The 27,855-nt window shown below is 61.8% G+C and overlaps 1 protein-coding gene across 1 annotated transcript; it reads right to left on the bottom strand.

The window, feature by feature from the left end:
* Positions 1-844: 844 nt before the first annotated feature.
* SPTBN4 (spectrin beta, non-erythrocytic 4) lies at positions 845-27,604 on the bottom strand (the record flags this gene model as incomplete). Its single annotated transcript, XM_082785246.1, has 34 exons — positions 845-1,048; positions 2,614-2,656; positions 2,765-2,938; positions 3,707-3,993; positions 4,085-4,154; positions 4,786-5,192; positions 5,775-5,971; positions 6,094-6,178; positions 6,264-6,402; positions 7,024-7,649; positions 8,274-8,478; positions 8,683-8,813; positions 8,910-9,188; positions 9,295-9,384; positions 10,109-10,443; positions 12,772-13,036; positions 15,968-16,108; positions 18,577-18,667; positions 18,903-19,105; positions 19,656-20,412; positions 21,259-21,396; positions 21,475-22,345; positions 22,607-22,757; positions 22,836-23,138; positions 23,892-24,050; positions 24,136-24,253; positions 24,340-24,527; positions 25,328-25,440; positions 26,256-26,371; positions 26,496-26,576; positions 26,660-26,751; positions 26,835-27,008; positions 27,236-27,387; positions 27,487-27,604. 34 exons carry the CDS (start codon positions 27,602-27,604, stop codon positions 902-904), a joined length of 7,446 nt encoding a protein of 2,481 aa, XP_082641372.1. The 3' UTR covers positions 845-901.
* Positions 27,605-27,855: the final 251 nt, after the last annotated feature.

Below are 27,855 nucleotides of genomic sequence, written 5' to 3'. Positions count from 1 at the left end.
CGCCCGCCCCCCCCGGCCCCGCCCACCGCCGGCCTCCTCATTGGGCGCCGCCGCCGGGCGCCGGGGTTTAATTGGACGGGGGCCGGCGCCCCGCGCGGCGATTGGCTGAGAGGGGCGGGGAGGGGCGGGGATTGCAGGGAGAGGGGCGGGCCTCTTAAAGGGGCAGGCGCGGCATTTAGTGGGGAAGGGGGGGGGCAGGTGTTTTGGGGGAGAAAACAGCGGTTTTGGGGGGGTCGCTTTCATGGGGGGGGGGGGGCACGGGCTTGGGGGTGGGCAGCTCCAACCCCCCCGTCCACAACTCCACCCCGAGGGCCCTTCCCTCCCGCCAGGCCCCCCTAAACCCCGGGGGTCCCCCCCCAAAAAAGGGGTCCCCCCCCAACTCACCCCCCCCCAGCACTCCCCCCAACACAACACTCGGACGCCTCCATTCATTGCGGGGGGGGGGGCGCTTTATTACATTTGTACATTTATCACAGCGCGGGTTGGGTGGGGGGCGGAGCGGGGGAGGGGGGGTGTTGGGGGGGGCTGTTTTAATTAATTTTAATTTTTTTTTTGGTTAATTTCCTGGCTTTTGGTAAAATCTTTACAAACTCTGTCTCCCCCCCCAGCCCCCAAAAAAGGGGGGTGCCCCCCCCCCCAAAAAAAAAAAGTGATGGGACCTCCCCTCCCCCCAGGGGCTCTATGGCTTGTGCATGGGATGGGGGGGGCCGGGAGACCCCCGGAAGGGTGGGGGGGGGCGAGCGGGGGCCCCCCCGGCCCCGTGGCCTCACCCCCTCCCCAAATTATTTGGGGGGGGAGGGGTTGAAAAAATTAAGGGGGGGGGGGGGCAGGGAGCAGAGCGAGGGGGGTCCTCCCGCTTCCCCCCCTCCCGCCACAATGGGAAGCGGCGGGGGCGGCGACGTCACTTCCGGCGGCGCTCCGCCCCCTCCCGCCGCGGCCCCCCCTCGTCGGTTGATGACGTAGTGGTGGGCGGGGCCGCGGCGCGCGCAATCTCCGCGTGCTCCCGCGCGCTGGCCGCCAGGACGCGCAGCCAGGCGCGCATCTCCTCCTATTGGGGAGGGGGGCCCGGGGGGGGTGTGTGGGGGGGTGAAAGCCGCGAGGAAATGAGAAAAAAAGCAATAGGAGAAAGGGAAAGTAAAAGCGGGGTTTAAAAATGGGGGGTGGGGGGGGAAAAAAGGGGGAAAAAAGAAAAAATAACCGAAAAAAAATGGGAAAAACAAGGGGGGAATGTATTTAAAAACGGAAAAAAAAAAAAAAAAAAAAGCAAAAAATAGCAAAATAAAAGCAAAAAGACCAGCGAAATAACAACATCGAGAAAAACACGATAAAAAATGGAAGAAATGAAAAAAAAAAGTACAAAAAATCCCACAAAAAAAGTAAACAATCAAAAAAAAAAAACACACAAAAAATAAAAATTATAAGAAAGGCAAAAATAACCACAGAAATACAAGAAAGGCAAAAATAACCGCAAAGCCATGAAAAAGCAAAAGAAAACACAAAATATGTAACTAAAATTCACCCCCCCCACATCCCACCCTTAAAAAGAAATGAAGCCCCCGTAAATTGACCCAATTTAATCCCCCCCATAATGTACCTAAATCCCCCAAATTCCCCTAATTACCTCTTAAGCCCCAATGACCCCCTCAAATGCTAATTAAAGAAAAATAAAGGAAAAGACTCCAAACCCACATAATTATCACTTGAAATCCCAAATCCCAAATATATCCCTAACCTAAATAATAATTAAATCCCTAAATCAATTCATTAATAATTATTAAATCAGTAAAAATGAAAAAAAAAAAAAGTGAAGAGACCCCAAATCCCCAAAATTACCCTCCAAAATTACCCCCCCAAAACTGCCAGAAATAACAATAATAAAAAACAACAGTCTCCAAATCCCTCAAAAATTCCATCCAAACCCTCTCCAAACCCCACAGAAACCCTCAAACCACCAAAAATAATTATATATATTAAAAAAAAAGACAGCCAAACCACTGTAATTACCCCACATATTACAAAGAAAGCCCCAACCCCCCCAAAATAATTATAAATAACCAAATCAACAAAAACAACAAAGACTCGAAAACCACTGAAATTACTCCCCAATCCAAAAGAAACCCCCAAACCTCCAAAAATAATAATTATAAAAAACACAAATCAATTATAAACAGACTCTAAAAACACTGAAATTACCCCCCAAATCCCAAAGAAACCCCCAAACCTCCAAATATAGTTATAAAAAAAAATAAACCACAAATCTTTACAAACCACAAAGACTCCCAAACCACTGAAATTAGCCCCAAAATAACCCCCAAACCCCAAAGAACCTCCCAAAATTCCAACAAATAATAGTAATAAAAAAGACAGCCAAAATTAGACCCAAAAGCCCCCAATTCCCCCAAATCCCCCCTAAACTCTCCCCCTATTCCAATCTGCCCAATCTGCAATGGAGCTCCCAAGCTGTCCAAAAATATCAATAAACGTCCCCCCAAACAACCCCAAAACCCCACAAAAAGACCCCAACCCCCCCAGTCTCACCATAACACCACCCAATCTCCCCCAAAACCCCCCAAATCTCCCCCCAAACCCCCCTCCCCAACTCCTCGGGCCTACCTCGTCCTTGGCCTGCAGCAGGAACTCGCTGCCGTCACCGGTCCTACGGGGGGCAACAGGGGGGGCTTCAACACCCACCCCCTATACACCCCCTGACCCCAAGACTCCCCTCGTTGCCCCCCCACACCCCGAAGCCCCCCCTGACGCCCACCGCAGCTTGAAGACGTTCTTCTTCTTCTTGTAGTCGGCGGCCACCTCGCTGATGGCCTGGTGAAGGCTGAGGGGGGGCTCGCCCCCATGGGTGCTGCCGCTCGCCGGGCCCTTGGCGTCCTTGTAGAAGGCCAGGTCGCCCTTGCTCAGCACGCAGTAGAGGTTCACCCAGGACCTGGGGGGGCAGAGGGGGGCTGTGGTGAGACCCCAGGGTTGGGGGAGGCTTTGGGGGGCAAGGGGAGGCCCAAGCCATTGATGGTTGGTCGAGTGGTGGGGGTCTTGGTTCATTGGTGCGCAACCAAGTTGCGGAGTTTTGTTGTTGGTGAGCACCCAAATTGCGGAGTTTTGTCATGGGTGGGCAAGCAAATTGTGGAACTTCTCCCCCGTTGATGGGCAAGCAAATTGTGGAGTTTCATCATTGATGGGCACCCAAATCATGGAGCTTCGTTGTTGATGGGCATCCAAATTGTGGAATTTCATTCTTGATGGGCACCCAAACTGTGGAGCTCCTTCACCATTGATCAGCACCCAAATTATGGAGTTTCATCGTTGATGGGCAACCACATTGTGGAACCCTTCCACCATCGATGGGCACCAAAATTGTAGAGCTTCTCTATCGATGGACACCCAAATCCTGGAGCTTCTCCTCCATCGATGGCACTCAAATCGTGGAGCTCCATCATGGGTGGGCACCCCAATCATGAAGCTCCTCCACCATTGATGGGCACTCAAATCACGGAGCTCCTCCATCGATGGCCTCCCAAATCCTGGAGCTTCTCCACCATCAACAGGCCCCAAATCACAGCGCTCCCTCCCCAAAGATGGGCCCCCCAAATGATCGTGACACCTCCCCATTGGTGGTCCCCGAGTGCTGATGGATCCCCTCCACTGTCGGACCCCCAAACCGTTGAAACCCCCATCTTCCACGCCCAACCCCACCGACCTGTTGGACGCCTTCTTGTTGGGCCCGTCCAACTCATGCTTGCGGAAGAGGAACCCCTCGTGCTGCACCGTGTGGCTGGGGGGCGGCGGAGGGGGGGCACTGCTCTGGGCAGGGGCCGACCTCGACCTCCGGGCCTCCCCCGGCCCCCCCTGGCCGGGCTCCTTGGGCCGGGGGCGCCGACGGGGTTTGGGGCGGTCACGGGCACGGGGCCGGTCTGGTCGTGGGGTCCTCTCCGGTAGGGCCTCGACGCCGTTGGGGAGGCGGCCGGGGGACTCGCGGTCCCGGGGCTGGGGGACGCACACACACAGGGGTCAGGGGGAGACTCGGGGGGGGGGGGCGTCATTGAGGCTGGGGGACGTGAGGATGGGCGGTGCTCACCAGTGCTGGGGAGGGGACGGTGGCTTCCTTCTCCTGGAGCTGCTCCACGATGTCAGCCAGGGTGGCTTTGCTGGTGGGGAGAGGGGACGGGGGGTGCTTGTCCCTGTCCCTGTCCCTGTCCCTGTCCCTGTCCCTGTCCCTGTCCCTGTCCCCATCCCGTCCCCATCCCTTCCCAATCCCCATCCCCATCCCCATCCCAATGACATCCCATCCCAAACTGCATTCCAATCCCATCCCCATTCCCATCCCAATCTTCATGCTATCCCATCCCATCCCGTCCCGTCCCGTCCCATCCCATCCCAAACTCCATCCCCATCCCCATCCCAAACTCCATCCCCATCCCCATCCCAATTTCCATCCCATCCCATCCCGTCCCATCCCATCCCAAACTCCATCCCCATCCCCATCCCAAACTCCATCCCCATTCCCATCCCAATTTCCATCCCATCCCCATCCTATCCCATCCCGTCCCATCCCATCCCAAACTCCATCCCCATCCCCATCATTTCCATCCCATCCCCATCCCATCCCAATCTCCATCCCCACCTCCATCCCCATCCCAATCTCCATTCCCATCCCATCCCAATCCTATCCTAATCCCCATCCCCATCTCCATCCCCTTCCCCATCCCAATCCCATCCCATCCAGTCCCCAATCCCATCCCCACCCCAATCCCAATCCCACCCCAATCCCCATCCCACACCCACCCGTGCCGAGGCCCCTCCTGCTCGCTGGACTCCTGCCTCTCCATCCTCCGCTCCCTCCTCTCCCTCCGCCGCTCCAGCAGCCCCGTCTTCCCCTCCCCGACGTCCCCCCCGCCACCGTCACCCTTGGGTGCCACCGGCGCCTCGGTGGTGACGGCAGTGGGGGTGGCGGGGGGGGTGTCCCCGTCCCCATCCCCCTCCCGCACCCGGTCCAGCTTGGGCTGGAGCCTCTCGGGACGCAGCTCCTGCCGCACGTAGGCGACGCGGGGCTCCGGCCGGGCGCGGGGGGTTTCGGGGCGTTCATCCCCCCCGGGGCGCGAGGACGCTGGGGGTTCTCCCAAAAATTTGCGCCCCAAAAGTGGCGTGGCCGGCTGCTTGCTCTGCTCCGCTTTCAGCTTCTCCAGCTGTGGAGGGGAAGGGGGGTGAGATGGGGCATTTATGGGGGATCCCGATGCCTTGGGGGTCTCCTTGATTTGGGCTTCTCCATGCCCTCGGGGTCTCCATGCATTGAGGACCTCCACAATTTAGGATTCTCCACAATTTAGGATTCCCCATGATTTGGGGTTTTCCATGATTTAGGATTCTCCATAATTTAGGATTCCCCATGAGTTGGGATTCTCCATAATTTAGGGTTCCCTATGACTTGGTGTTCACCATAATTTAGGATTCTCCACAATTTAGGATTCCCCATGATTTGGGGTTTTCCATGATTTAGGATTCTCCACAATTTAGGCTTCCCTGTGATTTGGGGTTCTCCATAATTCAGGATTCCCCATAATTTCGGATTCCCCATAATTTCAGATTCCCCATAATTTCGGATTCCCCATAATTTCGGATTCCCCACACCTCGGTGTCCACCACGCGTTGAGGTTCTCCACGACTTAGGGTCCTCCTTCCTACGGGGTTCCCCAGGCGCCGCGTCGGCTCCCGGTGCCCCCGGGGGGCTGCCCCCCACCCCTGGCGATCCCGAGGCGGGGGTCCCGTACCGTGGTGAGGCGGCGCAGGGAGCTGAAGCGCTCCTCCCAGGCGGCGGCCGCCTTGCGGAAGGCTTCGTGGCGCCGGATCAGCTGCTCCACCTCGTCCACGCTGCTGCCCAGCTCCTGGCTCTTCAGCAGCGGCTCCTGCGCCGTCAGCCACGCGTCGGCCACCACCGCCTCCTGGGCGAACTGGTGGACCTCCAGCACTGCGGGACAGACGGACGGACGGACGGGTGGGTGGGTGGACGGGAGGACGGGATGGACAGGCGCCCCCCGCTTCCCCGTCCCCCCAAGCCTCCGGGGATGGCCGAGCCCGTCCCGCGCTCACTTTGCTGCAACCACTCCCAGTGCTTGTCCCACTTCTCCGCCAGCTCCTTCTTCTTCGCCAGCAGCTTCTCCGCCAGGGCTTTGATCTGGAGGAAAAGGGGGGGGGGGGGACCCGACGTGAGCCGGGACCCCCCCGCCGATGCCGCTGATGCTCCGCAGCGCTCCCAGCACCTCGTCGGCCGCGGGGCTCTTGGCGAGGATGAGGGTCTTGCCCAGCTCCAGGCAGGCGGCGATGCTCTTGCTGCGGGCTTCCATCTCGCTCTTCAAGCCCTGGTGGAAGTTCATCAGCACCTCCACCGAGGAGACGTCCCTGCGGGGGCAGGGGGGGGACACGGGTTGCGGCACCAAGGCGGGGGGACACGTGGGGAGAGAGGTCGGGAGCTTGGAGGGGGCGTTGGGGTCTTCGGTGGCGTGGATGGGGCAGGACACGGGGCCTTGGGATGGGATGGGACACAGGTGACACCAATCCACGGGTGGGAGAGGACATGGGTGACACCAGTCCTATGGACAAGACATGAGCCCTTGGGATGGGACATGGGTGACACGAGCACCGTGGATGGGACAGGACATGGGACCTTGGGATGGGACAGGACACAGGGCATTGGGATGGGCACGGATCCTCAGCTCCATGGAGGGGGACAAAATTTGGGTCCTTGGGACGGGGACAAATTGGGATGGGGACAAAATGTGGATGCTTGAGATGAGAACAAGTTGGGATGGGGACAAAATTTGCGTCCTTGGGATGGGGACAAATTGGGATGGGGACAAAATTTGGGCCACTGTGATGGGGACAAATTGGGATGGGGACCCAACTTGGGTCCTTGGGACGGGGACAACGCACAGCCCTGTGGTCGGACCAGACCAGGGCTCCTGGTGCCGATCCCTCTCCCGTGTCCCCGTCCCCACGGGGGGGCAAGGACCCCCCCCAAACCTGGGCTTCTCTCCGGCGCCGATCTGGCAGAGCACGCCGTCCATCCAGGACACCAGGTCGCGCACGGTGCCGGCGAAGCGGACGCGGTCGGCGGCGCTGGCCACGTGCAGCCGGCACTCCTCGCAGGCGCCCAGCAGCTCCTTCCAGGCGCTCAGCACCTCCTGCTCCCGGCTGGCGATGGCCTCGGCGTTGTCCCCGGCGTAGACGGTCCTCAGCTGCGCCGCCCCCTCCTGCAGCTGCCGGATTTGGCCCACCAGCACCTCCACGTCGTGCTCGAAGGCGCTCAGCGCCCGCTGCAAGGCTCCGGCCGAGGCTCGCGGCGCTTCCTTGGCCGCCAGCTCGGGGAGGCGCCGCCGCTTCTCCTCGATCTGCCCCAGCAGCTCCTTGCAGTCGCTGAAGAACTTGTGGAGCTCGTGGGAGGCGGCCAGGAGCTGCGCCCGCGTCTCCATCAGCTCCAGGAGGTCGGCCCAGGCCTCGTTGACGCCGTCCTTCCACTCGGCGATGGTGGCGGCGTCGGCGTGGCCGTAGTCGATCAGCTCGTCCACCATCTGGTTGACGGCCGAGATGCGCTCCTGCCCCACGCTGCCCGTCTCGCTGGCGAACTCCAGGAACTTCTCCTGCAGCAGCTGGGGACGGGACGGGACGGGACGGGGGTCAGGGAGGTGATGGGGACGGGGGACGGGACCGCGGCGTGGGGCTGGGGTTGCGGTGCGTGGAGCAGGGATGGCACCAGGAGCACCAGCGTGGGATGAGGACGGCCCCAGGACACCCAGGATGGAGCAGGAAGAACCCCAGGACCCCCAGGATGGGACAAGGACAGCCCCAGGTCCCCCAGCATGAGACAAGGACACCCCCAGCACCCCCAGTATGGAGGAGCAATGATACCCAGGACCCCCAGCACTGCCCAGGGACAACCCCAGGACTCCCAGTACAGGGCAGTGATGATGCCCAGGACCCTCAGTACGGCACAAGAACAACCCCAAGCCCCTCAGCATGGCACATAACCAACCCCAGGACCCCCAGCACAGAGCAGGAACAGTGCCAGGACCCCCAGGATGGGACAAGGACACCCCCAGCACCCCCAGCATGGAGGAGCAGCGATCCCTAGGACCCTCAGCGTGGAGCAGGGATAAATCCAGGACCCCCAGCACTGCACAAAGACAACCCCAGGACCCCCAGCACGGAGCAGGAGCGGCGCCAGGCCCCCCAGGATGGAACGAGGCCCCCCCCAGCCCCCTGTCCCCGCTCACCGTGACGTGCTCGTAGTCCTGCCCCAGCTCGGGCGAGCCGGCCACCACCTCCTTCTCGGCGATCCAGTGCTCCAGCTCGCCCACCTCGCGGCCGAGCTGGTAGAGCCAATACTGCTGCTCCAGCTTGCCCTTGCGCTCCTCCACCAGCTCCTTCAGAGACACGTACAGCCGGTCAACCTGCGACTGCCGCCGGCTCACCTGCTCGCTGGGCACGGACGGGGAGGGGGACGGGGTGGGGGGACGGGGGGGAAGGTTGAGGTGGGGGGGGACACAGAGCGCCCGGTGAGCACCCGGCCCCCCCCCGGCTGCAGGCTTTGCGGGGGGGTTGCGGTGGGTTTGGGGGGGTTTTGGGGGGGGTGGGGGTTTGGGGGAGGGGGGTTTGGGGGTTTGCGGGGGGTCCTGCGCCCACCTCTGGGGGTGCCCCAGCTCCAGCAGGGCTCGGCACTGGCGCGAGAGCTGGGCGATGCTCTCCTCGTAGTTCTCCACCGTCTGCTCCGTCTGCAGGTGCTTCTTCAGCAGCTGCAGGGTGCTCTGCTCATCCTTGGGCACGGACACGGGAGGGGGGGTGGAATTTAGCCCCGGGGAGGGGGTCTCCGACCCCAAAACACCCCCCACCACCACGTTTTCCGCCGCCACCTTGCCCTTCTCCTCGCTCATCAGCAGCAGCTCCTGCTCGCCCAGCCACGACTCCACCTCGGCCACGTCGAAGTAGTACTGCTCCAGCTGGAAGGCGGCGTCCAGCGCCTGCTGCCGCCGCTCCGCCTGCTCCTGCAGCTCCCCCCAGGCCCCCCCCAGGCGCTCCAGCAGCCTCCGCACCCCCTCGGCCTCGGGGCTCTTGATGGAGGCCACGGCGGCCGCGCGCTCCAGCACCTCGTCCACGCGGGGACGGTGAACCTGGATCTCCCGGCGGAGGTTCTGGGGCGTGGGGGGGGGAAGAGGGTGAAGAAAAGGGGGAGGTGATGGGGTGGACCCCCCCTCAATGATGGTGGGACCCCCCCCCCGGCCTCGCTGCTGGCCTCACCTGGTTCTTTTTGATGAGCTGCTGCACGCTCTGCAGGTTGCTGCCCAGGTCCTGCTGCGTGGCCAGGGGCAGGCGGTCCTGGACCCAGAGCTGGGGGGCGGCAGGGGATGGGACCGGCCCCTGTGCTGGCCCTGTACCGGTCCTGGTCCAGCCCCATCCCAATCCCATCCCAATCCCATACTATTCCCACCCCAATCCCATCCTAATCCCATCCTCTCCTCATCCCCTTTCCAATCCCAATCCAATCCCATCTCCATCCCAATCCCCATCCCAATCCCACTCCAATCCCATTCCCATCCTCACCCCAATCCCATCCCCATCCCAATCCCATCCCATCCTCATCCCCATCCCTATCCCTATCCCTATCCCAATCCCATCTCCACCCCCACCCAATCCCAATCCCATTCTAATCCCAATCCCCTCCTCACCCCAATCCCACTCCATCCCACCCCAGTCCCACCCCAATCCCAATCCCATTCCAATCCCAATCCCCTCCTCACCCCAATCCCACTCCATCCCACCCCAATCCCAATCCCAATCCCATCTCCACCCCCACCCCAATCCCAATCCTAATCCCACCCCAATCCCATCCCCCCCATCCCATCCCCATCCCTATCCCAATGCCATCCCCACCCCCACCCCAATCCCATCCCAATCCCATCCTCATCCCACCCCAATCCCATCCCCAGTCCACTCCCACCCCAGTCGGAATCCCATCCCCATCCCCCTCCCTATCCCACCCCAATCCCAATCCCATTCCTCCCCAATCCCAATCCCAATCCCAATCCCAATCCCAATCCCGCCCTGTACTCACCACCTCGTCCTCCAGCTCGTGGCTGACCTGGTGCACCTCCTTGGCGGCCAGCAGGATCCTGCGGCGCTCCTTGAGGGGCTCGATCAGGCGGACGATGCGGGTGCCCACCGCGCTCTGCCGCTCGCCCACCGCCTCCGCGCCGGGGGCCTCGGGGGGCAGCGCGGCCGCCTGCGCCTGCAGCTCGCCCACCTCCTTGCACCACTCCTCCACCTGCGTCTCCATCGTCTGCGGGCGGCGGCGGGACCGTGGGCACCGGGGGACGCGCCGGCACCGCGGCACCGGCAGCTCCGGGCAGCCTCGGCCGTGACTCAGCACCTGGCCGGGCTGCAGCGGGGCTGGGAGGGGGCCACGGGGGGTGCTGAGCTCGGCGCAGGGGTGTTAAGCTCAGCGCAGGGGTGCTGAGCTGGGTGCAGGGGTGCTGGCAGCCTGCTGCAAAGAGGCTGAGACCCTGCTGCAGTGGTGCTGAGCTGGGTGCAATGGTTCTGAGCTCCGTGCAGGGGTGCTGAGCTTGGTGCAGGGGTGTTAAGATTGGTGCAAGGGTGCTGAGACCCTGCTGCAGTGGTGCTGAGCTGGGTGCAATGGTTCTGAGCTCCGTGCAGGGGTGCTGAGACCCTGCTGCAGTGGTGCTGAGCTCAGTGCAATGGTGCTGAGCTTGGTGCAAGGGTGCTGAGACCCTGCTGCAACGGGGCTGAGAGCTCGCTGCAATGGTGCTGAGCTCACTGCAGTGGTGCTGAGCTCGGTGCAGGGGTGTTAAGCTCAGCGCAGGGGTGCTGAGCTGGGTGCAGTGGTGCTGACAGCCTGCTGCAAAGAGGCTGAGACCCTACTGCAGTGGTGCTGAGCTCGGTGCAGGGGTGTTAAGATTGGTGCAAGGGTGCTGAGACCCTGCTGCAGTGGTGCTGAGCTGGGTGCAATGGTGCTGAGCTTGGTGCAAGGGTGCTGAGACCCTATTGCAGTGGGGCTGAGACCCTATTGCAGTGGGGCTGAGACCCTGCTGCAATGGTGCTGAGCTCACTGCAGTGGTGCTGAGCTGGGTGCAGGGGTGCTGAGACCCTGCTGCAAAAATGCTGAGACCTCACTGCGATGGTGCTGAGACCCTATAGCAATGGGGCTGAGACCCTATAGCAATGGGGCTGAGACCCTATAGCAATGGTGCCGAGACCCTGCTGCAGTGGTGCTGAGCTCCTCGTGCACGTGGTGCTGGGCCCCCATTGCAACCGGTGCTGAACCCCAGCTGCAACCCCCTCCAAGCCCCCAAACCCCCAAATCCCCCCCCCAATACCCCTCCAACCCCCCAAATCCCCCAAACCCCGATGCAGTGACCCCAACCCCCCCCTACACTCCCTTCAACACCCCCAGACCCCCCCCACACACCCCAATACCCCCCAAACCCCATTCCAAGCCCCCCAACCCTCCCCAAACCCCAACCCCATGACCCCAACCCCCCCTCCCTTGACCCTAAATATCCCCCAAACCCTCCTTCGATGACCCCAAACCCCCTCCAACACCCCCAAACCACCAAAACCCCAATCCAATGACCCCAAATCCCCCTCCCTTGATCCCAAATATCCCACAACCCCCCCTCCAATGACCCCAACCCCCCCTACACCCCCTCCAACCCCAAAACCCTCACACAGAACCCCCCATACCCTCAAACACCCCCCAAAACCCCCCTCCAACGACCCCAAACCCCTCTCCAATGCCCCCAAACCCCAGCCCAATGACCCCAAATCCCCCCAAACTCCCCTCCCTTGACCCCAAATATCCCCTGAAACTCCTTCCAATGACCCCAAACCCCAATCCAATGACCCCAATACTCCCCCTACATCCCCTCCAATGACCCCAAACCCCATCCAATGACCCCCAGACCCCCCAAACCCCCAATCCAATGACCCCAAACCTTCCTCCACTGACCCTAAACCCCAATCCAGTGACCCCAAACCCCCGTCCAATGACCCCAATACCCCCAAACACCCCTCCAATAACCCCAAACCTCCTCCAATGACCCCAAACCCTCATCCAACCCCCCCAAATCCCCATTCAATGACTCCAACCCACCCTACAACACCCCCAAAGCCCCCAGACACCTCTCCAGTGACCCCAAATGCCCCTCCAACACCCCCAAACCCCCCTCCAATGACACCAACCCCCTCCAAAATGCCCTCCAGTGACCCCAAATGCCCCTTCAATGCCCCCAACCCCCCTCCAGTGACCCCAAATCCCCCCAAACCCCTCTCCAATGACCCCAACCCCCCCAAAACTCACTCCAGTGACCCCAAATGCCCCTCCAATGCCCCTAAACCCCCTCCAACGACTCCAACCGCCCCGCAAACCCCCCTCCAATGACCCCAAACCCCAATCCAATGACCCCAAACCCCAGCCCAATGACCCCAAATCCCCCCAAACTCCCCTCCCTTGACCCCAAATATCCCCTGAACCTCCTTCCAATGACCCGATACCCCCTCCAACACCCCCAACCCCCCCAAACCCCCCTCCAACACCCCCCCAACCCCCCCAAACCCCCCTCCAACACCCCCCAACCCCCCCCAAACCCCCCCTCCAACACCCCCCAACCCCCCCAACCCCCCCTCCAACACCCCCAAACCCCCTCCAAACCTCCCCCCCACACACCCCCTTTCCCCCCCCCCCCCCCCCAACCCCTTTACCTGCAGCCTGCGGAGCTGGGTGCCGATGGCGGCGCTGGGCTGGGCCCCCCCGGCCGCCTGCAGCTGCTCCTCCAGGCGGGCCAGGCGCTGGTCGAGCTCGGCGTAGCCGCGCTGCAGCCGCTCGGCCGCCCCCGCCGCCCGCAGCCGCTGCCCCCCGCGCCTGGGCCGCGCTCTCCAGCTCCTGCCAGCGCTGCCGCACCGCCGCCAGCTGCGGGGCCACGGCCCCCGCCAGGGCCGGCTTGGCCTGCAGGAGCTGCTGGCCTTCCTGGGGACCGGGGGGGGGGACAGGGGGGACAGGGGGACGGGGATGGGGACAGGGGGACGGGGATGGGGACGGGGGGACGTGGGTGGGGATGTGGGGACAGGTGGGGATGGGGACAGGGGGACAGGGATGGGGGATGTGGGGACGGGGATGGGGATGTGGGGACAGGGATGGGGACAGGGGGAGGGGGATGGGGACAGGGGGACGGGGATGGGGATGTGGGGACAGGGTGGGGAGAGGGGGACGGGGATGGGGACAGGGGGATGGGGATGGGGACAGGGGGACAGGGATGGGGACAGGGGGACGGAGATGGGGACAGGGGGACGTGGGTGGGGACGTGGGGACAGGTGGGGATGGGGACAGGGGGACAGGGATGGGGATGTGGGGACGGGGATGGGGACAGGGGGACGGGGATGGGGATGTGGGGATAGGGATGGGGACAGGGGGACGGGGATGGGGACAGGGGGACGGGGATGGGGATGTGGGGACAGGGATGGGGACAGGGGGACGGGGATGGGGACAGGGGGATGGGGATGGGGACAGGGGGACGGGGATGGGGATGTGGGGACAGGGTGGGGACAGGGGGACAGGGATGGGGACAGGGGGACGTGGATGGGGATGTGGGGACAAGTGGGAGGTGGATAGGGACATGGGGACAGGGGGATGTGGATGGAGACACGGGGATGGGGATGGGGACGTGGGGATAGGGTGGGGACAAGGGGACATGGATGGGGACGTGGGGATGTGGGGATGTGGGGATGGGGATGTGGGGACAGGGGGACAAGGATGGGGACGGGGGATGTGGATGGGGACGTGGGGACAGGGGGATGTGGGGATGGGGATGTGGGGACGGGGGCATGGGGACAGGGGGACGTGGGTGGGGACATGGGGACAGGGGGATGCGGATGGGGATGTGGGGATGGGGACAGGGACGTGGGGACAAGGAAACATGGATGGGGACAGGGGGCCATGGATGGGGATGTGGGGACGTGGGGACGTAGGGATGGGGACGTGGGGACAGGGGGACAGGGATGGGGACATGGGGACATGGGGATATGGGGATGGGGATGTGGGGACATGAGGACGGGGGATATGGATGGGGACAGGAGGCACGGACAGGGACAAGGGGACAGGGGGATGTGGGGACATGGATGGGGACGGTGGGACATGGGGACAGGGTGGGGGACAGGGGGATGTGGGGACATGGGGACGGGAGGATGCGGGGTCGTGGATGGGGACATGGGGTTGGGGGGGACACGGGGACGTGGGTGGGGCCAGGGGGACGTGGGGATGGGGAGAGGAGGATGGGGGGACATGGATGTGGACGGGGGGGGACATGGGGACAGGGATGGGGGACGGGGAGGGGGTCAGGAGAATATGGGGGGGACAAGGGGACAGCGATGGGGGGACACGGGGAGGGGGGACAGGGATGGTGACAAGGGGACACGGGGACAGACACGGGGACAACACCGCTCAAGGACCTTGCCAAGCCGGGGGGGGGGGGTCCCCAAAACCCACCCGGGGCATCCCCGTGTCCCCCCCACCCCCCCCCAATGTCCCCCTGTGTGTGTATGTGTGTCCCCCCCCCCACGGTGTCCCCAACGTGTCCCCCCCCCCCCAAAATGTCCCCAGCTCACGAGCGGCTGCGGCGGCTGCGGCGATTTGGGGCCGGGTGCAGCCGTGCGAGAGGGGAGCGCGGGCGGGGGGGGGCGAGGGGGGGGGACATGTGCGGGGGGGGGGGCGACATGGGACATGTGCGGGGGGGGGGGGGGGGCACGCGCACACACACGTGTGCCCGGAGGGGGGGTGGGGGGGGGGGGCCAAGGATGGGGACCCCCATTTGGGGGGGCAATAAGGGGGGGGGGCAATAAAAGGGGAGTAATAAGGGGGTAAAATAAAGGGGGGGGGGCGATCGGGGGGGGCAATAAAAGGGGGGCAATAAGGGGAGGGGGCAATAAAAGGGGTTAAATTAAAGGGGGGGCGATAAGGGGGGTGAAATAAAGGGGGGCAATAAGGGGGGCAATAAGGGGGGGGCAGTTTTGGAGTGACAGGTTGGGGGGGGTGCAGGTTTTGGGGGGTGCAATTTTTTTTTTGGGGGGGGTACAGTTTGGGGGTGCATTTTTTGGGGGTGCGGTTTTTTGGGGGCAGTGGGAGGTGTTTAAATTTTTTTTGGGGGGGGGTACTAGGTTTTGGGGTGACACCCGGGGAGATGCATTTTCCGGGGGGGGGTGCAGCTGGGGGGGGGGGCACGCATGCAACAAGGGGGGGGTGCAAGAAAAGGGGGTGCAGCGAAGGGGGGGGGCGATCAGGATGGGGGCAGTGGGGGGGGTATTTTTTTTTTTGGGGGGGGGCTGCCATGAAGTGGGGCCTGCAGTGGCGGGGGGGGGGGGGGGGGCAGCTGCTGAAGGATGCAGCGATGGGAAATGCTGGGGGGGGGCGTGGGGGGGGGGGGGCGTGCAGTGAGGGGAGGGTGGGATGGGGGGGGCAAAATGAGGGGGTGAAATGGGGGGGGTGAAATACAGGGGGTGTAACGGGGGGGTGAAATGGGGGGGTGCAGTGGGGGGGATGAAATGGGGGGGACTCAAAAGGGGGGGGGGGGTGAAATTGGGGGGGGCCCAAAGTGGGGGGCTCAAAGGGGGAGAGGCGATGGGGGGGGGGGCTCGGAGGGGGGTTGTGCAATCGGGGGGGGGGGGGGGGGGGGTCGCAATGAGGGGGGGGCTCAACGAGGGGGGGTGGGGGGGGGCTCCAGGAGCGCCGCATCCCCCCCCTCGCCCCCCCCCCCCCCCTCCGAAGCCCCCCGCCCCTTCACGCGGATGCAGCGGCGGCGGCGCAAGCTCCGGGGGAAGCTTGGATGGAAAGGGGGGGGGGGGGGGTTAGAAGCCCACCCCCCCACCCCCCCTCGGGACCCCCCCCCCCCCCCCCGGATTTTTGTACCTCCTCGATGCGCTGCAGCCACTCCCGGTTCTGCGCCAGCTCGGCCATAAACGCCTGGTGCTGGAGCCAGCGCTTATGGGGTCGCTGCTCCGGGGCCGGATCCTGCGCCATCGCCACCTTCTCCCCGACCCAACCGTCCAGCTGCGGAGAGCCTGGGGGGTCGCCGAGGGTCCCCCGAAATCGGGGAGCCCCCCCACCCCCCCCCCTCGGCTTTCCTTCCGGCCCCCTCCGTGCCCCCCCCACCCCCCCCAATCCCAATTGTCGGTACCTGCGCGGTTGCATGGGCGCGATGCCGCAGAGCCCTGCAGCAGCCGGGCGGAGCGCACGGGGCCGGATCCGGCACCGCGGCCAGCCTCCTGCCAACCCCCCCCCCACCCCCCCCCAAACCCCGGGGAAACCGTGGGGGGCCCGAAAAAAGGTGGGAGCCCCCCCCGCGGAGGGGTCGGGCACCCCGAAAATGGGGTAGGGCGTCCCGAAAATAGGGTCAGGCGAGCTGCGAGCGGGGCGCGGCGTGCCAAGAAGGGGATGGAGCCCGGCAGAAATTGGGGTGCAGCGCCCGAAAATAAGATGGAGCGCACCGAAATTAGGACGGAGCGCCCCAAAATAGGATGCAGCAGTCAAAACGTAAGACGCGGCGCCCAAAAATTAGGATGCCGCACCCCAAAAGTAGGATGCGGCACCCCAAAGACAGGATGAGGCACCCAAAAATAAGACGCAGGCCACCAAAATTAGGATGCAGCACCCCAAAAACAAGATGCAGCACTCAAAAAATAAGATGCGGCGCCCAAAAAATAGGATGCAGCACCCCAAAAATAGGCTGCAGTGCATCAAAATGAGGATGAAGTACCCCAAAAACAGGATGTGGTCCCACAAAATAGGATGCAGTCTTCCAAAAAGAGGAGGCAGCACCCGAAAATAGGATTTGGTCCCCCCCAAAATAGGATGCAGCACCCCAAAATAGGATTATGTTCCCCCCAAAATAGGATGAAGCACCCCAAAAACAAGATGCAGCACTCAAAAAATAAGGTGCAGTGCCCAAAAAACTGGGTGAAGCACCCCAAAAATAGGATGCAGCCCATCAAAATGAGGATGAAGTACCCCAAAAATAGGATGTGGCCCCCCAAAATAGGATGCAGTCTTCCAAAAAGAGGAGGCAGCACCCGAAAATAGGATTTGGTCCCCCCCAAAATAGGATGCAGCACCCCAAAATAGGATTATGTTCCCCCCAAAATAGGATGAAGCACCCCAAAAACAAGATGCAGCAGTCAAAAAATAAGGTGCAGTGCCCAAAAAACTGGGTGAAGCACCCCAAAAATAGGCTGCAGCGCATCAAAATGAGGATGAAGCACCCCAAAAATAGGATGTGGTCCCCCAAAATAGGATGCAGTCTTCCAAAAAGAGGAGGCAGCACCTGAAAATAGGATTTGGTCCCCCCAAAAATAGGATGCAGCACCCCAAAATAGGATTATGTTCCCCCCAAAATAGGATGAAGCACCCCAAAAACAAGATGCAGCACTCAAAAAATAAGGTGCGGCACCCAAAAAATAGGATGCAGCACCCCAAAAATAGGATGCAGCCCATCAAAATGAGGATGAAGCACCCCAAAAATAGGATGTGGTCCCCCAAAATAGGATGCAGTCTTCCAAAAAGAGGAGGCAGCACCTGAAAATAGGATTTGGTCCCCCCCAAAATAGGATGCAGCACCCCAAAAGCAAGTTGCAGCTCTCAAAATATAAGACACAGCACCCCAAAAATAGGATGCAGTCCATCAAAATGAGGATGAAGCACCCCAAAAATAGGATGTGGCTCCCCCAAATAGGATGCAGTCTTCCAAAAAAAGGATACAGTACCCCAAAATAGGATTCAGTCCCCCCAAAAATAGGATGCAGCACCCCGAAACCAAGATGCTGCACTCAAAAAATAAGATGCAGCACCCCAAAAATAGGATACAGACCATCAAAAAATAGGAGGTAGCACCCCAAAGATGAGATGCAGCACCCAAAAAACAGGACGCAGCATCCCAGAAATAGGATGTGGCCCCTAAAAGTAGGGATTCAGCCCCACAAAATAAGATGCAGTACCAAAAAATAGGATGTGCCTCCCCAAAATAGGATACAGTACCCCAAAAAGAGGATGCAACCTGCTAAGATTAGGATGCAGCACCCACAAAATAGGATATAGCCCCCCAAATTGGATACGGCATCCCAAAATAGGATATAGAGCCCCAAAAGATCATACAGTCCCCCCAGAATAGGATGCAGCGCCCCCCAAATAACATGTAGCCCCACAAAAACAGCACATAGCCCCCCAAAATAAGATACAGATCCCAAAATAAGATGTAGCACCCCCAAAATAGCATTCAGCCCCCTAAAATGGGATACTTCCCCCCAAATTAGGATCCAGCCCCCTGAAATATCACACAGCCTCCCCCAAAACAGCAGCCCCCCACACGGGTCACCAGCCCCATGGCATGGGGAGGGGGACACATCCTGGTCCCCCTGTGCCCCCCCAAGCAGCCAGTGGGGACCGCCCCAGTGTGAATTTATTTTTGGGGAACCCCCAGCGTGGATTTTTTTTTTTTTTTTGGGGGGGGGGGTCTTGGCCCCTACCTCGTGGCAGTCCTGCAGGAACTGCTGCAGCTCCAGGTGGTCCTGCAGGCGCTGCATCCACTCCTGCGCCAGCTCGGCGTTGTGGTGGCTCCTGGGGGGGCCAGGGGGTGGGGGGGGGCTCGCATCAACCCCCCCCACCCCTCCTTTAAACCTCCAGACCCCCCTCAACCACAAAACCCCTCCAGCTTCCGTCATTCCCCCAAAACGCCACTGTGACCCGAAGGGAAACTGAGGCACGGGGCAATGGAGGCCCACCAGGATGCACCCATCAATGGGGGGGGGGGGGGGGTCGTTCATTGTCACCACGGGGGGTGGGGGGCGCCTACTTGGTGCGGAGGGAGTCCATGGCCTCCGCCACGCGGGCGCTGTAGAGGTTGCCCTGGCGCTGGAGGCTCTCGCCGGCCTGCAGGGCCAGCTGGACCTTGTGGAGGCCGAGCTCCATGGAGGTGGTGAAGTCCCGGTGCTTCTTGATGGCGTTGGCCACGGCCTCCACCGTGTCCGGGAGCTCGGCGTGGGCCAGTGTGGACTCCTGGGGGGGGGGGGGGGGGGGTAGGAGATGGCCTGGTGTCACCTGCAGGGCCGCTGCGGCCTCCCCGTGGAGGCCACCAAGCCCTTCTCCTCCCAGCCTTCCCCATGGAGGCCATGGAGGCCACCACGTCCATCTCCTCCCGGCCTTCCTCATGGAGGCCACCAAGCCCTTCTCCTCCCAGCCTTCCCCATGAAGGCCGCCACGTCCTTCTCCTTCCAGACTTCCCCAGTCCCCATCCTCCCGACGGAGGCCACCAAGCCCTTCTTCCAGCCTTCCCCACGGAGGCCACCAAGCCCTTCTTCCAGCCTTCCCCACGGAGGCCACCAAGCCCTTCTTCTCCTCTCAGCCTTCCCCAGTCTCCTTCCTCCCTGTGGAGGCCACCAAGCCCTCCTCCTTCCAGACCTCTCCACTCTCCATCCTCCCCATGGAGGCCACCAAACCCACCTTCTCCATCTCCTCCCAGCCTTCCCCGTGGAGGCCACCAAGCCCTTCCCCTCCCATCCTCTCCCCCACTTTGGGGCTGTGACGTCCCCGAGGAGGCGAGGCCAACCTGGTTGTACAGGCTGGCCTCGCACTGCTTGACGTCGCGGAGGAAGAGGTGGAAGACGTGCGCCTGCACCAGCACCTCCCGGCGAGCCTCCCAGCTCTGCAGCAGCTTCCCCCAGCCCGCGTCCAGCTTCTGCAGCCACTGCTGGAGCGAGAGGTAGGGGACCTCGGCCTCCTCCAGCGCCAGGAGGTCGCTGGCCGCCTGGATCTTGGTGTAGTCCTCCTCATAGCCATTGATCTCCTCCTTGAGCGCCGCGTGTTGGTTCAGCAGCCTCTCCGCCTCAGCCAAGCTGCCCGGCACCTCCTCGTTGGCCACCGCCGCTTGGGTCTTCACCAACCACCCCAAGAAGTTGTCCAGGTCCTGGATGAACTGCTGCAAGCGCCCGGCAACGCTGAGCGAGTCCTCGCAGCCCTGCAGCGCCCGCTTCAGGGCCTCCCACTCCTCGCTGATCTCCTCGAAGGGCAGCAGGACCTCCATGGCCCGCCCCGGGTGGTCTGCGGCCAAGGCTTCGCCCTCGCGCTGCAGCTCCACCAGCCTGGGCTCCAGCACCACCAGCGCGGCCTCCATGGTGGAGAGGCGCCGCTGCAAGGCCAGCACGCCGCCCAGGTCGCCGCTGCCCGACTGCGTGGCCTCGATGGCTTTGCGCTTCTCCCGCACCTGTGCCTTCATCTCGGCGCACTCCAGCAGGTAGTTCTGGATCTTCAGCACCGAGCTGAGCTGCCCCTTCTTGTGCTCCACCAGCTCCACCACCCGGTTCCACCTGGGGATGGGGACAAGCAGGGGATGGAGCCCTGCAGAGGCTCTGCCTTCATGAGGAGGCCTGGCCTCAGCATGGCCAACCCTTGCGGTGGGCTCGGCGCATTGCGTTGGAGGGCGCGATCCCATGGGGACATCCCACCAGGCTGGGAGCACTGGTTGGTGGTTGGACCTGATGATCTAGGAGGTCTTCTCCAACCAAAATAAATTTATCACTGGGCATGGCCAACCCTTGTGATGAGCTTGGTGTGTTGCGTTGCAGAGTTGGACCCCATGGGGATGTCCCACCAAGCTGGGAGCACTGGTTGGGCTTGGCCATTGAGGTCTTCTACAATCTAAATCAATCTAGACTTGGCCATTGCCAACCTTGGGATGGGCTTGGTCATTGAGTTGGAGGGCAGGATCACATGGGGACGTCCTAACAAGCTGGGAGCACTGGTTGACAGTTGGGCTTGACTACTGGAGTCTTCTCCAACCAAAATCAATCCATCATTGTGCATCACTGACCATTGGGATGGATGTGGTGCACTGCACCAGAGAGCAGGACCCCATGGGGACATCCTACCAGGCTGGTAACACTGGTTGATGGTTGGACTTGGCCATTGGGGTCTTCTCCAACCAAAAGGAGTCTACCCGTGGCCATCACCAACCCTTGTGGTGGACTTGGTGCGTTGCATTGAAGAGCTGGACCCCATGGGGACATCTCAACAAGCTGGGAGCATTGGTTGATGGTTGGGCTTGGCCACTGGGGTCTTCTCCAACCAAAATTAATCTACCCGTGGCCATCACTAACCCTTGTGGTGCGCTTGGCCCCATGCACCATCAAGCTGACCCCTCCCCACGCTGATACCTGCTGTTGAGGTGGTCCTGGCAGGCACGGACCTCCTCCGAGCTGGGGTGGCCTCCTTCCACCAGCTGCTGCACCACCTGGTTGACGTCCAGGATGCGGCCCATCACGCTGTTCATCTCCTGGTCCAGGCTCTCAAACCTGCCCCGAGCAGGATGGGGACATCAGTGTCCCCGACGGACAGTGGTCACCAGGCGCCCGGTCCCCACCACCCCGCACCTGTGCTGCACCACCTCGACCTCGTCCAGCTCCTCCGGCACCTCCATCCTCTCCAACCACTGCTCCTTCTCGTCCACCCAGACCTCACAGGCGTGCACCTCGCTGAACATGCGGTAGACAGCCAGGGCGTCCTGCAGCCACTGCTGCCGCAGCACGGCCACCTCGGCCACCTCCCCGTAGAGCTGCTCCACCTCCACCACGCGGATCTGCACGTCCACCCCTTGGCGGTGCTCGGGTGCCAGCAGTGCCAGCTGCTTACGGAGGGCCACCACGGCCGCCCGGTGCTTCTCCACCTCCTCCACCACCGCCCGGTGCTTCCGCAGCAGCGCTTGGGTGGAGTAGTCATCGTGGCCGAAGTCGTCGCTGGAGACGATGCGGTAGGTGTCCTGCAGCCAGGCCACCAGGTCGTCCGTCTCGGCGCTGAACTGGAAGAAGTTGAGGGCCTCCTGCAGCCGCTGCTGGTGCAGCCCCGTCACCTCCTCCAGCTTCTTCCAGCGCAGGCGGACTTCTCGGATCTTCTCCTGGATCCCGCTGGGGCTGAACCTCTTCTTGGCCAGGATCTGCTCGCCCCGCTTCATGGTCTGGTGCAGCAGCGCCCGCCGGCTGCCCAGCTCGCCCAGCATGCTCTTGTGCTTGGTGGTCAGCGTCAGCACGCTGCTCAGGTCCCGGCCGCATGTCTTGGCAGCCAGGATCTGCTCCTTCTCACGGATCCAAGCCTCGGCCTCCTCCATCTCCTGGAAGAAGGCCCAGAGCTGGCGTGAGTCCTCCAGCTCCTTACGCCTCTTGGCCGCCATCTCCCCCAGCTCCTCCAGGCACGTCTGGACGTGGTTCACCCGGTTGCAGATGATCTGAGGGTCGCAGGGCTGGTAGCCTGGGGCAGGAGAAGATGACTTAGCAAGGAAGGTCCTGAACCCTGTGCTCAGCCCCTCTGGTGGCACCCAACCTGATGGCATCCATCCCGGTGGCACCAAGCTGGTGGAACCCAACCTGGGGGCAACCAGTGTGGTAGCACCTACCCTGTTGGCACCCAACCTAGTGAGCTGGTGGCAACCAACCTGGTGACACCCAACCGGGTGGCACCCAACCTGGTGGCATCCAACCCGGTGGCCCCCACCCTGGTGGTCCCTGTTACCCTCCAGCTCCGAGAACTTGAGCGCGGCGGCATTGAGCGCCTGCACCCGCTCGGTCTGGGCAGAGATGTCGGCCTCCAGCAGCCCATGCTTCTGCAGCAGGTCCTCCACCTCCAGCAGGTGCTTCCCCAAGTCCTTGGAGACCAGCAGTACCTGGGGAACGGTGGGGAAAGCCAATGGGGTCCGGAGTTCGCGTCCTCCTCGGGGATGCCCAGCGTCCCCCGGCTCTACCTGCATCTCCTCCATCCAGTCGATCATGTAGACCATCTCCTGGAAGATCTTCTGCAGGGCCAAGTTCTGCTCGAGGCGGGCGCGGCGGGCGCGGACCAGCTCGGTCAGCAGCCCCCACTGCCGCAGGATGTTGTCCTTCTGCGCGCTGATGCGCTTGGTGTCGTAGTAGCCCTCAGACTCCATCTCCAGGGCCAGCTCCACCACCACCTGGATGCGCTCCTGGTAGGAGGAGATGTCGGCCTCGATGGCCTCGTGCTTCTTCATGGCTGCCTCCACCGCCGGCAGGTCGTAGCCGAAGTTGTCCTGGGGTGGGGAGAGATGTTGTAAGGAAGGTGGGCCCCCCACCTAGGAGAGATGGACCCCGTGGGGACGTCCCACCAAGCTGGAAGCACTGGTTAATGGTCGGACTTGACCACCAAGGTCTTCTACAACCAGTCTATGATTGGGCATCACCAACCCTTGGGATGGGCTTGGTGCATTGCATTGAAGAGTTGAACCCCATGGGGACGTCCCACCGAGCTGGGAGCACTGGTAGATGGTAGAACCTGGTAACCTAGAAGGTCTTCTCCAACCAAAAGGAATCTATCCTTGGGCAATGCCAACTCTTGAGGTGGTCTTGGTGCATCACACTGGAGAGCAGAACCCCATGGGGATGTCCCACCAAGCTGGGAACACCGGTTGATGGTTGGACTTGGCCATTGAGGTGTTCTCCAACCAAAATCAGCCTGTCATTGGGCATCTCCAACCCTGAGGATGACCTTGTCCCCTTGCACTGAAGAGCAGGACCCCATGGGGACATCCCACCAGGCTGGGAACACCGGCTGATGGTTGGACTTGGCCACTGGGGTCTTCTCCAACCAAAATCAATCTCTGACTGGCCATCACCAACCCTTGGCATGACCTTGGCCCTCGGGGTGCCCACTAGGAACTCAGCGACGCCAGCCCCACCGTTCTTCCCAGGAACCCCAACCCCACCCAGCATCCAGAACCATGTCCCCTCCTCCTCTTTTTCCCGCTGTGGGGGGGGTCCCCGCCGAGCCCCCCCCCCCCCCACACCTGCGACACCAGCCGCTGGTTCTCGTTCAGCCACGTCTCCCGCATGGCCGCCTTGTGGTCGAAGCGTTGGGCCAGCAGCTCCAGCTTCTCCTGCCGGATCAGCTCGTTGCGCAGCGACACCTCCCGCTCGTGCTCTGCCTTCTCCAGGCAGCTCCAAGCCTACGAGGCAGGGGGGGGGAGTCGCAACGGGGTTTCGCCCCAAGGGTCCGCCCGGGGGGACACCTCGCCCCCATCCCACCAGCACCTTGTTGATGTCGGAGATGCTCTTGCCCTCGCTGGGGACGTAGAGCTTGCGGTTGGTGGCCCGCAGCTTGCTCTGGATGGTGAAGAGCAGCACCTCCAGGTTCCCCTTCTCCTGGAACCTTTCACAGGTCGGGCAACAGAAGGTGAGAATGTGGCCCCCAAACCTTGTCCCCCCCCACCCTTGCCCCCTCCCCGGGACCCTCACTTGACGGGTTTCTCCAGGGTGCAGAAGGCGGTGAAGGCCTGGAGCTGCTGCTGCACCCCGGTGAGGGAGTTGGCGAACTTCTGGTTGCTGATGATGGTGACGGTGTGCTGCACCCAGGCCAGCAGCTCGGCCGCCAGCGCCTCGTACCGTTCGATGATGGCCTCGATCTCCATGGCCTGATCCAGCACCTGGGCACGGAGGCGTGCACGGCTTGGAGGGGGGCTTCCCACAGACCCCCCGAGGCAACCATGCATGGTGCAAGGGTGCACCTGTGGCACTCAAAAAGCCACACGTGGCACAGGGGTGCACTTTGCAGCCCCTCGAGCAACCATGCATAGTGCAAGGATGCATCCTGCAATCCTGAAGCAACCATACATGGTGCAAGGGTGGATCCTGTGACCCTCAATCGCAAGTGGTGCAGGGTTGCATCTTGCAATCTGGAAGCAACTATGCATGGTGCAATGGTGCACCCGTGGCACTAAAAAAAACACACATGTGGTGCAGGGGTGCATTTTGCAACCCCTCAAGCAACCATGCACAGTTTGGGGGTGCATGTTGCAGCCCCTTGAGCAACCATGCATGATGCAAGGATGCATCCTGCAAACCTGAAGCAATTGTGCATGGTGCATTGATGCACCTGTAGCCCTCAAGCAACCACACATGGTGCAGGGGTGCATCCAGCAGGCCTTTGAGGAACCATGCACAGTGCAGAAGTGCATCTTGCAACCCCTCAAGCAAACACGTGGTGCAAGGATGCATCCTGCAACCCTTCGAGGAACCATGCATGGTGCAAGGGTGCATCCTGCAACCCTCTGAGGAACTGTGCAAGGTTTGGGGTGCATCCTGTGGGACACCACCCAGCACCTGTTGGGCTGTGGCACCTCATGGAGCCACAGACAGAGCCCCCCACAGAGTACAGGAGGGGGCTCCCCATGGGGTTGGGGGTCCAGCACCCCACAGAGTGATGCGGGGGCACCCCGACACCCACCTTCCCGATGCGCTTCCCCTCCACGGCCAGCGCCTTCATCTTGGAGAAGTAGTGGTAGAAGGAGACCACATAGGTGATGATGGACTTCTCGTCGGGGTCCTCCATGTTGACATCTGCCGGGCAGCGAAGCGTCGGCCCCCGAGCCTCCCTGCCCCCAAAATGCTCCCCCTCGCCACCGTCCCCGTCCCCGGGCTGAAGAAGTCCTCAGGGGCAGCAACCGAAGCGGGGAGCAATTAACGAGGAACGAGCGATGGGGTGAGGAGGACGGGCTGGATGAGGTTCGGGTAGGTGGATAGAGAAGACCTCGCACCCCACACGGATGGATGGACGGACGGACGTGTAGATGGATGGACGAAGAGGTGGATACACGGATGGAGAGCTGGACAAATGGATGGATGGATGGATGGACGGACAGATGGACAAGTAGATGTATAGATAGATGGATGGATGGTGGATAGACAGATGGACAGATGGGTGAACAGATGGATGGATATGTAGATAGACGGATGAAGAGATGGACAGACAGATGGACAGATGGACAGGTAGATGGGATAGATGGATAGATAGATGGATGATGGACAGATGGACAAATTAGTGGATGGATGGATGGATGGATGGATGGATGGATGGATGGATGGATGGATGGATGGATGGATGGATGGAGATGGATAAATGGATAGACAGATGGAGACAGATGGACAGGTGGGTAGTTGGATGGACAGATGGACAGATGTGTGGATGGAGGATGGGTAGACAGATGGGGCAGATGGACGGGCAAATAGATGGACAGATGGATGGACAGGTATGTAGATGGATGGATGAAGAGATGGATAGGTAGATGGGTGGACAGATGGGTGGACGGACAGACAGACAGAGTCCCCCAGGAGCAGCAGGGACACGAGGACGTCCCGTCCCATCCTGTCCCTACCCTCGGGGTCCAGCAGCTTGCTGAGCCCCAGCTGCTGCTCGGCCGTGTTGAAGGCTTGCTGCAGGTTGTAGGTAGCGTTGGACTTGGTCAGCTTGTGGAAGTCGATGAGATCCGGCCTGCAATCGGGACACAGCCACGTGGAGCCCAATTTTGGGGTGTCTTCCCCCCCCCCAAAAAAAAAAAAAAAAACACACAAAAAAACACCAACCCCACAGAGGAGCCCCAAACCCCGTGGCCAACCTGTGCTTGTGGATGAGCGCGTTGAAGGCCAGCCCGTCCCTCCAGCTGGTGGTGAAGTTCTGGATGTTCACCTCGGGGTACCTGCGGGTAGAAAGGGGAAGGTCACCCCTTTTTTTGGGGGCGGGGAGGACCCATCCTGGCATGAGGACGGTGCCACCACTCACCCTGCTGTCTTCATCTGGCACCAGAGCAGCAGCGCGTCCTTGGCCGAGCGCGTCTCGCGGTTGTCCTCGGTCTTGATCTTGATCACCTGGATCTGGATGAAGCCGATGGGGCACTGCCACCGGGGCTGGGGACCCCGTCCCCAAATCTGGGGGACCCCTCCCCCGGCCGGCCCACCTGGAAGCGCAGGATGATGGTCCAGATGAGGCCGAGGGTCAGGCGGTGGTTGCCGTCCACGATGTCGTGCGAGCCCACGTTCTCCAGGTGCACCCGTTGCTCCTTGAGGAACTGCAGCGCCTTGTCCACGTTCTCCAGCGAGTGGATCCGCATCCGGCCCCGCGTCGGCTTGGGCTGACACCCCAAAAAAAACAAGGGGGGGGGGGTCACAGCCCCTCAACACCCCGAATCTCCCCCCCCAAAAACGTGCTAAGCCTCCACCAAGAACCCTATGGAGATGGTTGGATGCCTGCTTGGGTCTTGGGGCAATGGATGGACGGGAAGGGGGCGACCGATGGGTTGGGAAGAGTTGGGGGTGACTTTTCGGGGCGGGGGGGCTCCAGGGGGACCCCGTTTCTCACCAGCTGCTCCCCGGAGAGCACCTCGAGGAGGCGGGTGAGGACGTAGCCGTCGCGGAGGTCGGCGTAGAGGTCCCCGACGCGGCACGAGGCGCGGGCGAGGTGCGCGTTGACCCACTTGGTGAAGGTCTTCTTCTGCACCGCGTCCCGCTCGTCTACCCAAATAGGGGGGGGAGGACACAAATAACCCGTCGGACCCTCCCCAATCCCACCAACCCCCCAGGAGCACCCATGGGTGCCGGGCAGGGTCCCACCAGCTAAGGCTTTGATGCGGGAGCACTCGAAGAGCTTGGCGGTGGCCGCGGGGTCGGGACCCTCCCAGGGGCCGTTGTTGTTCTGCGGCACCTCCATGGTGTCCACCTCGGTCGCCATCTGGGGGGGGGGGATTAGGGTTGTTTTTTTTTTATTAGGGGGGTTGATAGGGTCATGGGGAGGGTGGGACCCCTGAAATGTGTCTGTCTGTCCATCCGTTGTGCCCCCCTTTCACTTTGGGATTAAGGGGGGCTCCTCCACACCTCAGTTGTGGGGTGTTGTGGGGGGGGGGGGGGCAATGGAGGACCCCACAGGAGCCCCCCCACATCATCCTAGGTACTCCCGACCATCTGGTGCAGCCGCCCCAAAAA

The sequence above is a fragment of the Aythya marila genome, assembly GCF_965140915.1.
Source record: "Aythya marila genome assembly, contig: HAP1_HAP1_SCAFFOLD_63, whole genome shotgun sequence".
NCBI classification, from domain to species: Eukaryota; Metazoa; Chordata; class Aves; order Anseriformes; family Anatidae; genus Aythya; species Aythya marila.
Note: the sequence above shows the minus strand (reverse complement) of the source record. Positions and strands in the feature narration are given on the sequence as shown.